The sequence below is a fragment of the Ailuropoda melanoleuca genome, chromosome 10 (assembly GCF_002007445.2).
Source record: "Ailuropoda melanoleuca isolate Jingjing chromosome 10, ASM200744v2, whole genome shotgun sequence".
In the NCBI taxonomy this organism is placed as follows: Eukaryota; Metazoa; Chordata; class Mammalia; order Carnivora; family Ursidae; genus Ailuropoda; species Ailuropoda melanoleuca.
The window spans coordinates 100834657-100850327 of NC_048227.1; the positions used below are offsets into that span (position 1 = coordinate 100834657).

General features: G+C 40.2%; 1 protein-coding gene across 3 annotated transcripts in view; it reads right to left on the reverse strand.

Moving 5' to 3' along the window:
• The window catches only part of SERAC1 (serine active site containing 1), a 45773-nt gene that overhangs the window by 3314 nt on the left and 26788 nt on the right, over window positions 1-15671 (reverse strand). For all 3 annotated transcript variants that reach the window (XM_011219567.3, XM_019795111.2, XM_034669385.1), the window contains 5 exons: window positions 6983-7133; window positions 4828-4969; window positions 3743-3837; window positions 2379-2476; window positions 751-933 (listed from right to left, as the gene is read on the reverse strand). In XM_011219567.3, coding sequence (XP_011217869.1) covers window positions 751-933; window positions 2379-2476; window positions 3743-3837; window positions 4828-4969; window positions 6983-7133 — 669 coding nt within the window. The remainder of the gene's footprint in view (window positions 1-750; window positions 934-2378; window positions 2477-3742; window positions 3838-4827; window positions 4970-6982; window positions 7134-15671) is intronic.

Sequence of the window (15671 nt, forward strand, 5' to 3'; positions counted from 1 at the left end):
AGAGTGCCTGTCCCCCGTCCTCAACTAGGAAAAGGCAACCAAGACATACCAGACCCTAGAGGATAGCTTATAACCTAAAAGAGACCCAGTGAGCAAACAAAACACCTGGGCACAGAAGACACAGAACTCAGTGAAGAAACATAAAGGAACTTTAAGAAAAAACTCTAATTAGTATGGTTAGAATGATTTCAAAAGAATCAGAAAACAAGAAAGCTTCTGGAATATAAAACTTGACTGCAAAAAATAAAGTTCAGTAAAAGGTTTAGAAAAAGTTAAGTAACTCTCCATAAAGCAGAAGACAGAGAAAATATGAACAAAAAGACAACTGGCCTCCAAATTGATTAACAGGGGTTCCAGAAACAAAGAAAACGTTTATTAATCAAAATAAGTATGTTATAATCTAATCAATATCCTGAAAATCTTAAGTTTGTTTAACAGTTGATTTTCCAAACTCATGGAAAAAAGCATGGAATAATCCTTAAAACATTAATACTATCTTAAATATTTAAAATTTTAAGTTATATAAAATTGTTATATTTGAGCAAATAATGGCTTAAGGAAAGGTATCAAAGAAAAATCAAGCCCAAACTAAAAATTTTCCATGAGAGTCTAAAACACAATTTGTATACAAGTAATAAAATGGGATGGATAATATAGCCAAGTTAGAAACCATCTTCTTTTTCTCCTTCTCCTGTATAACTGATATTAATACAATCCCAATTCCCCTTCATGACAGAACGTAAATATTACCTTTGCTGAGTTCCTTGACTTCCAAAGAGGGAAAAAGAAGATAGCGAATATTGACAGAGTATTCAGCCAGATGGGATCCATGATGAGGGACACTATAAAAAATTATTCCTCTGGTATTATTTATAACAGTACTCATTTCTGGCTTCTTAGAGGCTTCCAACAGCATCTTTTTTACAAGAAGACCTAGCCACACAAAGAAAAACAATGCATAAGCTGTTTTTTTTCCCTCCATTATCCTAAAACAAGAGGGGGTGTGGAACAAATAACACAAAAAGAGATGTTTTCTTTAAAGTTTAAATAATTCTCTAGAGTCCAACAGACAGGGCCTTAAAATACTAACACTCGGTAATACTGCTGATCTAGAATCCCGCTGACCCCTGAAGAGCATGGTTTGAATGGTACAGGTGCACTTACACACATGGATTTCATACAGTACTATTAACGTATCTTATGATTTTCTTTATTGTAAGAATACATATAGAATACATACATAAAACATGGGTTAACTGATTGTTATCAGTAAAGCTTCTGGTCCGCAGTAGGCAATTAGTAGCTAAGTTTTGGGGGAGGCAAAAGTTCTACGCAGATTTCTGACTGCACAGGGTAGTCAGTGCCCCTAAACCCCATGCTGTTCCAGGGTCAACTGTACGTAACACAAGCCTACAAACAGGTAAGATTCTAGAAACTCACCTCAAAGGCAGATCTTCTATCAATCACAGGATACACTATCCCACAGAAGTACTAGGCATTGCCATGTTGGGTGTCCATCAATGAAGTAAATATGCAGTACCATGTCTCCCCATCCTCCCCCCAGTGGCCCACTAGTGACCACACCATTAGGACAGTACTAATATTCAAAAAAGAGCCCCATAAAGCTTCTCCACCATGGAAAACAACTTTTCTGTAGGAAAATGCACCTGGGAAGGCACCACTGCTTCCATCCCCGCACCCTGAGCTTGAAGCTGATAATGCAACACAAAGGTCACTTAGATGGTAACTGTGGATGTCTGTGGACACAAAGGGCTACATCTACCTCTGTCTCAGCAAAAAGCCCCAACTCAGAGTCTGCAATCCTGAGCGTTTCATCAGATAAACTAGGCCAGAGGCTGTAGCAAGGCCCTCTCCAAGGTGGGTGGTGACAACTCGTGTGAGCTGAGAGGAGCAGATGACACTTAGCAAGCGCACACCAGGACCCAAAGAGCAGACATCTGCCTTCACACGTCCCCCTGCTCAGCAGGCTCAAGGCTGGGCCTGTGGGCTCTGTGATGCTTGGGGGTGCAGGGAAGAAAGGGGAGCACAGGGACTAGCCAGGAACGCTGAGGGATATTCACAAATCAGGCTTATAGAAGCCACGGACTGCTTCTGATGTTTACTGATTATTGCTACATGAAAGCATTACGTTGCCGAATGCATGTTCCTTTGATAAGGTTACTAGTGGTCCCCTTGTAGAAAAACAATTAGGATGGAAGGAAAGTAGTAACTTAAAAACTCTTAGCTATGGCCAAAAACATTAATTTAGAGGGAAAAGGGGCCAGCAGTAAGTGAAACAGGGAGCTGTGGTAACAGGTTAGCCCCACCAGCTGACAATAACCTCACGCGCTGGCTTCACGAAAATGAAACATACTTACCTCCCATGCTGTGTGATACCCAAATGACTGGCCTATCCCCAACACCAGCAGCTCTGAGCTTCCTTAGAAGTTCGTTGCTCCTGAATGCAATGGACTTTCTGAACAAAATGAAAACAGCAGGCGTGATATGAGGCTATTGATTTCACACCCTCCCCCCATCCAAATTTTACTATCCAAGTTTTTAAGGCAAGAACTGTCATTGGGCCAATATTACAATACTACATTTTGGGGTCAGGAATACCCCTATTCTCTCTCTCTACAAATGCTCATTCCCCATTTCTAACTTAGTCACACTGGCATAACTGGCAATATCGAGGCCCAGACCAAGCCATTCACTTACTAAACAAGCAGGGTTTGAGCATCTAATATGCATCTGGCAATTTTTACAAGTTGGATCTCACACTGACTGCCCCCACAACTTAGGATGTGTGTCCCTGTGATGATGTGGCCTGAAAATAATGCTGTGTTATGTCCTCTGAGCTCACCTACATGGTCAGCTGCCATTCCACTTTGTTCTACTTGTATTTATGCTGCAGACATTAAGCTTTCATCATTTTGGTTTATTTAGAAATACCAGAAAGCTATTAGAATCAGAAAATTCAAAGTGATTTTCAAGCTAAAAGGGAACTTCAAAATTATCTACTCTGGTAGTTTCAAACTGTTTATCTATAAAAACCTTTCCTTGCAATAAAGGTTTGTCAGAGCTCCTCCTGGTGCAATGGGGAAAGACCCCTGAGCTCTTGCCTGCTGACCCTCAGAACACCTCCTCTGGCACCTACACGGGGGCCATTCAGAGACGGCGCTCAGCTTAGTAACAGTGACTCAGACCAACGCTCTCAATTTGCAGACCATGCTTCCCAGACAAGTTAGAGGACCTGAGATCACACAGTGGGTCAAAGGTAGAAGCAGCTACCATCTAGGGCCCAGAGGTCCAGTGCTCCTCCTCCCATATATACAATCAGCACATAGGACACAGAAGTGACAGAGTCTCACAGAAGTGGTGAGCCTACGCTGCTCACCGTCTTTTCCTTTGCTTCCTGTAGCCGATACACTTGCGAACACAAAAGCAAAAAGCCTTGCGTTTACTTCTGGGAGTAAAGGAAATTTTGCTATAGAATCCATGGTCCTTACTACTGGAAGAGTTATAAATGAACCCCTGTAGGAACCCAACACTGACACTGTATCTTAGCCTTACACTATTTCATTGTTTATATCTTACTATCTCCTTCTAGAAAGAAGAAAAAAAAAGGTTAGGTTTTTCATAATAAAATTCTGTCTGTGGCATCAAAAGATAAAGCTCCCCTCTATCCCTGAGGGTTCACTTGTGGCCTGGACCCCGACCCTTCCTCCCAGTCCTCTGGTACCTCTCCATAGGACACCTCGTTCTCCAGTCGCTAAGGCTGGTGTCATATTCCACAGATATAATTCGGAGAGCAGGACAGTCTCTTGCCAACCATGTCTACGCAAAATATAAGGTACAGAAGAACACACATGAATTTCCCCTGCTCCAGTTTGCTAATGACACCTGTAACTAAAGGCCACTGTAGACTGACGACTGTAAAATATAGCATTACAATAAAGTTAAAAGGTGACTAGAAAACCAGTTCTGGCATTTTATCTTTTTATGTCTCTGGTCACAAAGAGGCATCAATATTTATAGCAGAAAGCCAATGGGAGTTTCAAGAGAATATTCTCAGTTTTAATGTGCTATAGCCAAAAGGAAGGAGTTTTTCGAGTCCAGATCAAATTGGCTTTTAGAAAGCATTTAACAGAAAGTTATGGTCTCAGGACAGACAGTACAGTGTGACAGTTGGAGATTTGAGCTGAGAATGCAGAGATACGAATTACGGTCACAGTTCTGTCTGTGGACCCAGGGCCAGTTGTCCTCTCCATACATCAGTGTTGCCCAAGTGCAAATCATTCGCCTCCGTGAAGGTGAGAAGCTACGGCGGGACAAAGCCCTGGAAACGACACGAATTTCCGTCTTCACTGAGCTTTAGCTATCCTGCGTGCCATCCGTTCATCCCAGACTTAAGGCTCTCAGAAGAAATACCGCCAAGGAAATCCAAAGTAGAATGATTTCTTCAAAGTATTTCTATTTCTATAATTATTAAAATCATAGAACTAGCTAACCATTATGAATGTATTATTTGTTATATTTTTAACAGGAGTGAACTAATACTGGTCGTTGCCCGTTTTTTCCTCAATGAACTATTCTTTTAGAGTTCTAGCCCACACCCTAACCAGAAAGGACACAAAAGAAGGCAGGGTGACAAGCCCAGCTGTTCGTGAATATACTACAAGAGTCCCTAAAGGACAAAAAAACTGCATGGTAGAAAAATCCCAGGAAAAAGAGAAAAATAAGCAAATCCGAATGCGGGCCTCAATAGCCAGAGACGCCACAGCACGTCACGGAGAAAGTGGCCTATCAGAGGTGGCACTTCCTTACCTTGGGCCAACACGTCGTATAGCTGGCTTCATCCTCTAAAATCTTTTCCGTTAAAACCTGCTCACTGTCCTGCTGGCGCCACGTTTTGAATGCTGCTCCCATAAGGCCATGAATAAAAAGGACATCTGCTTTAATGGGCTGACTGATGGGGGAGAGAGTTTTAAAAAGAAGCAGAATAAATGCATTACTGCTTTGGTAAGAAAGAGTCTACCTAGCACTCTGCGGCTGGTGCTTAGCAAGTTCACATACAGAAAATAAAACCAGGAAGGCAAGCTGTATAAGCACAGGTGTGGCAAAGACATACATGGAGTGTGCTCACTGCTCTATGAAAACGGAGACAGAGCCAGCCCTAGCTAGGCAGACCAACCAGAATCAACTGTGACAAGTTTAATAACCAATAAAGTGACATATGTCATAGACCGCCCTCCAAAGAATTTGAGAATATTCCACAAATCAATAAAAGTATTTAAGAAATTAAATAAGAATATGCTACCGTAGTTTCAAATTGAGTATGCATGAGAGATTTTTTAAAACTTATCAAGGGGGGCACCTGGGTGGCTCAGTCATTAAGCGTCTGCCTTCAGCTCAGGGCGTGATCCCAGGTCCTGGGATCGAGCCCCGCATCAGGCTCCCTGCTCCGCTGGGAGCCTGCTTCTCCCTCTCCCCCTGCTTGTGTTCCCTCTCTCGCTGGCTGTCTCTGTCAAATAAATAAATAAAATCTTTAAAATAAAACTTATCAAGGAAATAAATGTTTATCAGAAATGAGATTTTAGGGGCCCTGGATAGCTCAATCAGTTAAGCGTCTGACTCTTGATTTCAGCTCTGGTCATGATCTTAGGGTTGAGGGATTAAGCCCCATGTAGGGCTCCATGCTCAGCAGGGATTCTGCTTGAGATTCTCTTTCTCCCTTCTCCTCCCCCCACCCCCGACTCACTCACTCACTCTCTCAAATAAATAAAATTTTTTTTAAAGATTTTATTTATTTATTAGAGAGAGACAGCCAGCAAGAGAGGGAACACAAGCAGGGGGAGTGGGAGAGGAAGAAGCAGGCTCATAGCAGAGGAGCCTGACGTGGGGCTTGATCCCATAACGCCGGGATCACGCCCTGAGCCAAAGGCAGACGCTTAACCGCTGTGCCACCCAGGCGCCCCTCAAATAAATAAATCTTTAAAAAAATGAGATTTTAAAGTATTTCATAGTCTTTAGATATGACTTTTTTTTTTTTAATAGGAGGGCAGGGGTAGAGGGAGAGGGAAAGAGAGAATCCTTAAGGAGGCTCCGTGACCAGTGCAGAACCTGACATAGGGCTCAATCTCATGACCCTGAGATCATGACCTGAGCTGAAATCAAGAGTCAGATGCTTAACCACCTGAGCTGCCACCCAGATGTTCCTAGTTATGACACTTTTAAAAACTGTAGGTAGCATATGACTTGTAAGCTATTTATAGTACACGCACAGTTATGCAACATATAAAATACATTTCCATATTATTTTGTTTATAAATTGGAATTAACCACGCAATCCATTTTTCAATTAAATGATTTTGCTATTTTCTGAGGTATTATTTTAGAGTACCTGTGAAAAACCCAAGAAATATGTAATTTTTTCATTGTGGTCCTTCCTATATTTATTATCTCAGCAATGATACAACAGAAATAATCTTAAGGAGCATGAGTCAAATTTATTACAACTTACTCCTTCCAGTGCACGATTTTATACACTGCATAAATTTTGTCCAGTCCTTCTGAATTCTAGACCCAGGCTAATAGATGGTTGCCTGCATAGGATGTCCTATCTCCTCCCATCCAGACCAACCTCTACAATCCAAATCAGCTATTAACTCAGATCTACAGGAAACAAGTAGTGAAACAAAGAACAATGCATTACAAAGTTTAAGGGGGGCCACATTACTAGAGGTGAATGCGATCTTACTGAAGGTCAGCCCTCGGTGTAAAATCACGCCGATAATTTAGCTAGTTCCATACTTTCATGACAGCCTGCGATTCTTCTGAGGTTATTACAAATTGCGTCAGCAAATAAGGTTCTCAGGATTATTTTTAAGGTATTTAACATCTGAATTATGCAGAAATAAAGTAAAATGATAAGCCCCCTAGGCTTTACGTCCCCACAGGAGACAAAGTGACTGTCTCTTACCTTGTGCGATACTGGGGGTGTAGCACGTACACGCCATCCTGGTATTTTTCTTGCATAGTCTCTCGGTCTAGATTAGCCAGGGTTCTGGCGGCATGTGAGGCCTCCATGATGCGGTGAGACTTCACTGCCTCTGCCAGTATGGAAACCCAGCCTGGTGAAGAGAACAAACCCACTCAATACCCACACTACTCCGTCTGAGACTGTGAGCGGTTTCTGACTGAAAATGGCGGGAGAAAGGCAGACACCAGTGTCTGCCTCACAGAAAAGAAAGAATACTTCAACTCCATTCTTTCCTAAGGGCCTCCACATCCCACAGCACATGATGTCCCAAGACGGTACCCTGTATAGGGGTCTCAAAGAAAGTAGGAGGGGTTTAAGAACCATTTCCTTTATTTACAAAATCTAGCTAAAAGTTGCAATTACTAAAGATGTCATCAATAATATGATATTCTGCTTTTAGTGAGAATTACTAAACTCAGTAAGTTTTTTTTGTTTTGTTTTGTTTTTAAAGATTTTATTTATTTATTTGACAAGAGATAGAGACAGCCAGCGAGAGAGGGAACACAAGCAGGGGGAGTGGGAGAGGAAGAAGCAGGCTCATAGTGGAGGAGCCTGATGTGGGGCTCGATCCCAGAACACCGGGATCACGCCCTGAGCCGAAGGCAGACGCTTAACCGCTGTGCCACCCAGGCGCCCCTAAACTCAGTAAGTTTTAAGACTAGTTATTTCATCCTGATTGTTAGACACATTAGCAGACTTTAATGCACATAAGAAATGATTTCTTAATAATGAGCTTGCTTAGAAATAACAAGTATTGGTGAGGATGTGGAAAAAGAGGAACTGCTGGTCGGAATGTAAGCTCGTACAGTCACTGTGGAAAACAGTATGGAGGTTCCTCAAAAGATTAAAAATAGAATTACCATACAATCTAGTAATTCCCCTACAGGGAGAAAATGAAAGAAAGAAAGGAAAATACTAGGGGCGCCTGGGTGGCTCAGTAGTTAAGCGTCTGCCTTCGGCTCAGGACGTGATCCCGGTGTTCTAGGATTGAGCCCCACATCAGGCTCCTCTGCTGGGAGCCTGCTTCTTCCTCTCCCCTCCCCCTGCTTGTGTTCCCTCTCTCGCTGGCTGTTTCTCTCTCTGTCAAATAAATAAATAAAATCTTTAAAAAAAAAAAAAAAAGGAAAACACTAATTCAAAAAGATACATGCACCCCTATGTTTACTGCAGCATTATTTACAATATGGAAGAGCAAGATATGGAAACAACCTAAGTGTCCACCCACAGATGAATGGATAAAGACGTGGTACGTGTATGTAGTGGAATATTGCCCAGCCTTAAAAAAGAATGGAATCTTGCCATTTGTAACAACATGGATGGATCTAGAGAATATTAAAGTCTTAAAAACAAATAAAAAAGAGGGTGCCTGAGTGGCTCAGTTGGTTAAGCCTTTAGCTCAGGTCATGATCCCAGGGTCCTCGGATCTCTGTCTGTCACTCCCCCTGCTTGTGCTCTCTCTGTGAAAGAAAAAAAAAAAAGGAAAGAAAAGAAAAAAGAAAGAGAAGGAAAGAAAGAGAGAGAGAGAGAAAGAAAGAAAGAAAGAAAGAAAGAAAGAAAGAAAGAAAGAGAAAAAGAAAGAAAGATGGGTTTAACTTTTTTGCTCTATGTTCTCTCAAGTATTTACCATGAGAATCTATTCCCATATTATTTATAGAACTTAAAATAACACAACATGGGCCTTGTGGGCAGAGACTTGGGCTCAAAATTTCTGTCCTCTACTTACTGTGGAACTTCGGTCAAGTTACTTGGTTCCTGGGGCTGGAAGAAGGTTCTAATAAACTAATCCATACAAAAACTGCCCTTACCAAGTCCAGCAGGCACTCAGTACAAAGCAGCTATCCCCATGTCCTCCTTCCTTGCTTTGTAGCCAAAGTGTTGAACATCAGTGTAATGATAATCCAAAAGAAGTCTCAGGCTCAATAATTCTTTAACAATATTCAAATTTGTAATACCAAAAAAATGCCCCTTCCAAATGTGTTAAAGACAGCTTTATAATAACAATATAAGAATGATTTAAAATTCTACCTATAGAGATATACAGGTATATTACTGGTATACATACAAAAATATGGCTTTATTTTTAAAGGAGTCTCAAGAAAGGAAATACAAGAGAAATCATGGCACAAGACATTTTTATGGCTTTTTTTAGTTGACAAACTATTTTCACAATGCCTGAGATGCTTTACCTTTTACAAAACATCAAATGCCCCTTGGAAAATGTGTCTCTTTAAGATTCAGTGTTTTTAAATTATGTACATCTGAATACATGATAATTATAAAAACAATTAAAAAATAGTACTTAATAGGGGCGCCTGGGTGGCACAGCGGTTAAGCGTCTGCCTTCGGCTCAGGGCGTGATCCCGGCGTTATGGGATCAAGCCCCACATCAGGCTCCTCTGCTATGAGCCTGCTTCTTCCTCTCCCACTCCCCCTGCTTGTGTTCCCTCTCTAGCTGGCTGTCTCTATCTCTGTCGAATAAATAAATAAAAAAATAAAATCTTTAAAAAAAATAGTACTTAATAATCAAAATCCCACTTTAGCACTCCCATCATTTACCAATTCCATTTATATCCTCGAAAGTAACTAGAGTTAAAAGTTTGGTGGTGACCCTTCCAAACCTTTTTAAAAATTCAGTCACATACCCATAACTTCTACATACACACTATAGCTCTATATACAATTTTTTTTTCTTTTTTTTCCTAAATGGAATAGTACTATTCCTACTGTTCTGTGACTGGATCTGGTACTTTCACTATTGTGTCTTGGAATGCTCTCCACATACTTCTCTTTTTAATTATAGCATTTAACTCAGTTTAAGTATTCCGTTGTTTATTTAACATTATTCCTACTGGCAAACATTTAGGTTGTTTCTATTTTTTCCATACTGCAAACACCAGTCCAGTAAGCATTTTTATATACAAATCTTTAAGAACACCCATGAGTACTTAGGTAGGAGAGAATCCTAGTAGTATTATTACTAGGTCAAATGGCATATACATTCTTTCAATAGACACTACTAAGTGCCTATCAAACTGAATCAATTTACATCCTCACCAATGATACATGAGAGAAGCAGTTTCACCCACCTTCACCAGCAGTGGATATTACCAATATCTTTTTAACTTTCGTAAATCTGAATGGTAAAAAGTTACAGATCTGATACTATTAAGATATTATTAAGATATATATATATAGTACAGTACCTAGATATATAGATAAAGATACAGGATACCTAAAGAAAAAATACAACAAGGTAAGGCAGAATTCAAACTGAAATATTCAGAAATAATGGGAGCTGAGCAAAAAGAAGCACAGATAACTTTGAAAAGTTTAGACATAAAATTGAAAAGCAGAAGAGGGGGTGAAAAACCAGGGGGATGTGCTGTCACGAATTCGGTGGTTTTTCACACCGTCCCCTAATCTGTCGATCAAAGGCTCCTGTTGAGAAGAAGCCACTGTATGCAGATTAGAAAAGACTGGCAATTTCTGAGACAGTGAAAGGAGCCAGGATCCAGATGTAGTTGGAGGTCTCCTAAGAGATGTCCTTTTTCCTATCATCAAGAGCAGAAAAGGAGAAGTCCGGTTTGGTTTTGGTAGTGAGAAACTGAAGGAAATCCCTTTCAGAGTCTCAGCTGTCTCACTGGAGGAGGAGGGGTCATTTGCGGAGAGGGACGGAGTCAGTGGAAGGTCTGAGGAATGTGGAGGAGGTTCGAATAGTCTCTGCTAGGAACAGTAAGGCAAGCTGACTGGAGAAACAGGACTGCTGATACCAAAGGTGACAACCAATCTGCAATGATTCTACGCTCAGCCACAGAAGCAGCAGATAGTAGGTTTTCTCTAGTGTTGGGGTCTGACCAAGGGTGTGCTCAGAGGATGGAAGAGAAAGGGCGTTCGAGGGCACTGAAGAGAACGTCAGTGAAATGAGGGACCATGGAATATATATACAGTGTCAGGAGGGGAGTGCGGATAAAGAGGACTGAGGGACTTGGGAGAAAAAAGGGTCAGCAGATAAATTTCTGGAGAGAATAAAACCGGTCGCTGTGGGAGTAGGTGCAAAAACAAGGCTGAGAGAAGGATGTGCCCTGAGAGGTGAATTACCGATTTTATAGGTGAAATGGTTTCAGGCCGTGACTAAATCCGGGTGCGGCATGGGAGTGGAGTACTAGACAATCGGGAGTAGAGAAGGAAGTCAATGGAGATGAGAAGGTCAAGGGACTGAGAGACCAAGGTGTTCAGTGGGCTGTCCACTAGATACTGAAATCCCCGAGAAGATGGAAGACTTGGGCTAAGAGCCAGGGTTCAGTTTGGGGAAGAGTGTTTTATGGGTTTTTTAAATAAAACACTAATTTGATCAAGGCTCTATCCCATTAAAGAAACTGAAGATAAGTCAACAGAAATTATCCAAAGTAAAACACAGAGAGAGAAAAAAGTATTTGAAGAGAAATGAAGAGAGTCTCAGTGACTCGTGGAACAGAATCAAGAGATCTAATATCCATGACTGAGGTCCCAAAAGGAGAAAAGAGCAAAAAGGAGACAAGAAAAAGTATTTTAAGATATACTGGCTGGAAATCTTCCAAATTTGATCAAAAACATCAACCCACTGATTCAGTCTGCTCAGCAGACCCTGAGCAACACAAATGTAAAAATGGAACCAAGCACTTCATAGTCAAATTGCTAAAAACCAAACATCAAAACCTTAAAAGAAGCCAGCAAGGAAACAACAACAAGGTACATACAGGAGAACAAAAGTGGGAATAAGACTTCTCATCAGACAGCGGTGGTCAGGAGAGAATGGAATGACAGTTTTAAAGTGCTGACAGAAAAAATAACACGCTGTCAACACAGAATTCTTTATCCATGGAAAATCTCTTTCCTGGGATAATCAAATAAAGGCAAAGTAAAGACTTTCAGAAAATGAAAGGTGAGAGAATTTGTCCAGCAGACCAGGTCTTCAGCCTGAAGGGAAAGGATATCAGATGTAAACATAGATAAACAGAACAGAAGGAAGAACACTGGGTATTATAAATGTGCAAATAAAAAGACTTTTCTTTTTTTCTTATAGTCTTTAAATATAACTTGACTGAATAACAACAATGTATCACAAAGTCTATAACATACACAGGAGTAAAATACATGATGACAATACCACAAAGGCAAGGGGTGGAAAGTGAATTACACTGTTTTAAGAATCTCACACTACATATAAAGTGGCATAATAATAACTCAAGATAGACTGTGATAAATTAAGGATACCACCAATAAAAAAATACACAAATACTACTATATGAAAAGCCAAAAGAGGAGAAAGAACAGAATGTGAAAGATATTCAAGTAACCCAAAAAAGTCAGTAAAGGAGAAAAAAGAAAAAATATTCATAATTACATTAGAGGTAAAGAGACAAAACACTCAGATTAAAAGGATCAAATTAGATTAAAAACAAAATCCACCTATATGCTGTCTATAAAAGATGTATTTATTTTTAAAGTTACAGAAAAATGAAAGCAAAAGAAGGGGAAAAGATAAAAGATCGGTAATGCAAACAGCAAGCATAAGAAAAAAACAACGTGATCATCAGGGAAATGAAAATCAAAACCACAATGAGCTATCACCTCACATTAGTCAGAATGGCTAGAATTGAAACGACAAGACATAACAAGTGTTAGTGAGGATGTGGAGAAAAGGGAGCCCCTGCACACACAACATAAACTGGTGCAGCTGCTGTTGGAAACAGTATGAAGCTTCCTCAAAAAATTAGAAATAGAAATAGCAAACATCCTGGAATTCCACTACTAGGTATTTACCCAAAGAAAATGAAAAAGCTAATTCAAAAAGATACAAGCACCCCTATGCTTATTGCAGCATATCTACAAGAGCCAAGAAACGGAAACAACCTGTGTATATCAGTGGGTAAATGGGTAAGATGTGTACGGGTGTGTGTATGTGTGTAATAGACTATCACTCAGCCATAAGAAAGAATGAGATCTTTCCATTTGTGATTACATGGGTAGACCTAGAGGGTATTATGTTAAGTGAAAGAGGTCAGAAAGAACAACACAATTACCGTATGTTTCACTTATACATGGAATCTAAAAAACAAAACCAGAAACACAGTCACAGAGAGAACTAGTGGTTGCCAGATGGAAGGGGGAAGGGAGGATGAGTGAAACAGGTGGATGGGATTAAGAGGTAAAAACGTCTAGGTACAAAATAAATAAGTCACAGGGATGAAGAGTACAGCATAGGGAATATGGTCAATAATACAATACTGTGTGGTGATAGATGATAACTACACTATGGTGAGCATTACATAATGTACAGAATTGTCAAATCATTATGTTGTAAACCTGAAACTAATATAACATTGGATGTCAATTATACTTCAATAATAAACATGTTTTAAGAAGAAAAAACTGGTGTGGCTATTTTAATACCAGATGAAGTAGACTTAAGGAAAAGGAGTATGCCCAGTGGGAAAGACATCACTTATTAATAAAAAATGAATCATTTTACCAGGAAGAAAAACATGGCAGAACTAAAAGGGAAAAACAGATAAAGTCAAAATCACAATTGAAAAATTTCACACATCTCTCGGTAATTCGTAGAACTAGACAAAACGTAATGCAGACCTTGAGAAGATTTGAGCAGTACTGTCAGCCAATGTGGTTTGTTATATATTGAACACTTCACCTAACAACTACAGAGCACTCATTCTTTTTAAGTGCACACAGAACATTCACCACGACAGACCATACAACAGGCCATCAGGTACGTCTCGGTAAATTTCCAAAGACTAAAATCTTACAGGGTCTGTTCTCTGAACACATGAAATACTAAATTAAAAATCAGAGGCATATGATATCTAGAGAAAAATATTTATAAACTATGCAGCACACTTTTAGGTAACCCATGAGACAAAAAATTCACAAGAAAATTAGAAAAATGTCAAGCGGAATAATAATAAAAATGCAATATATCCAAAATGTGAAGGATGCATCTAAAGCAGGTTAGAGGAAATTTACCGCTTTAAATACTAAATTGTAGTGATCTGAAAACCTGTCTTCAAATTCTTTGGCACTATTCTCCATTAAGACGTTATAGGCAAATAATGAATCATGGAACACTACATCAAAAACTAAGGATATACTGTATGGTGACTAACATAATAAAAAATTATTAAAAAAAAAACAAGACGTGATAAGACTAAGCCCCTTCCAAATCTCCTCCCCTTGAATAGGAGCCAGCCTCAGTGACTAGCTTCTAATCAATAAATCATGGCAGAAATGACTTCCAGTGCTTGATTATAAAAGGAAAAGAGCTTATAGCTGGCCCTCTCTGGGGACGTTTGCCCTTAAAACCTAGCCATTGTGCTTAAAGGAAGGTAAGCTGCATGCAGTGGTAAATGTGGAAAGGAGCCGATGTCCCCAGTCCCAGGTGAGAGCCAGTAGCAGTTCGCAAGCCAGGAAAGCGAGCAATCTTGAAAGCGTGTCCTCCACCCCACGGCTGAGCTGCTCCGGTTACTGCTGCTCAGAGTGATGTAAGCCTTCACTATCAAATCTTGCCCGTTTCAGATTCATGAGGAAAATATATGACCACTATTTTAACCAATGAATTTTGTGTTTGATAGACACACAGCAACAGATGACTGAAACAAGGAAAGAGGTTAAAATCAGTGATCTAAGTTTCTACCTTAAGAATCTAAAAAGGCAGAATAAAACCCATAGAAAGTAGTCCTTTATAGAAAAAGTTGGCTGATCCCTGAATGAGACTTCGTTAAAAACTTCTACTGATCAAAACGCTCTTAAATGTAAACCAAAAAAAAAAAAAAAAAAGCAGAGACAGAAGAAAAAATGTAAATTCGCAGTTTCTAATAAATACGAACATATGCATGTACAGGAGCACCTACGTACGCATGTTTGTCTGTGTGTATTTGTATATATCACCTTGCTTTTTCCACTGAAAGGGCCAAGAAGCAAAGACGCTCCAGGACCAATAAGCACATCAAGCACCCAGATCCTGATCTCTACCATCAATCTGCACTAAAATCTATCTGCATCTCTCCTCAGAGAGATGAGCCTGGAACATCTTGTTATTCCAGACAGTAACGAATGCCTCCCAAAATGAGGTAGGCACATTGCAAGGACACAGCGAGCCAGTCTGTGGGGCTCCCACTAACCAAAACTGAGGCAATCTGGCATCAAATGTTAAGTAAGGTAATGAGTTACAAACCATTAAAAAAAACCAGGAAATCTATGTGCCCATACTGAGAGGGGAGGGAGGGAGGGAAGGACAAGAAGGAAGAAAGGAGGGAGCCAGATGGAAGGGGAGAGAAGGAAGGGCTCTTGCTTACGAGAAAATGCCAAATGCTGAAAAGCACACGAGGAAGGCATGCTGCAGGTGGAACACGACCGTTTTGCAGCCACCATGCTAAAGACTAGAGGAGGAGCAGGGTAGCTGCGCGGTCTCAAGTGTCTCCCCACCATCAGTTTACTAGTTGCAAGGGGGGAAAATCACTGTACTCCAAGTACACCTCTTGGTTAACCAAATCACATCAAAGATGATGTAAACAATTAGTCATCATGGCAAAACTGCTCTCCTGTGACTATCCACACACCGATTATCTTAGATGCA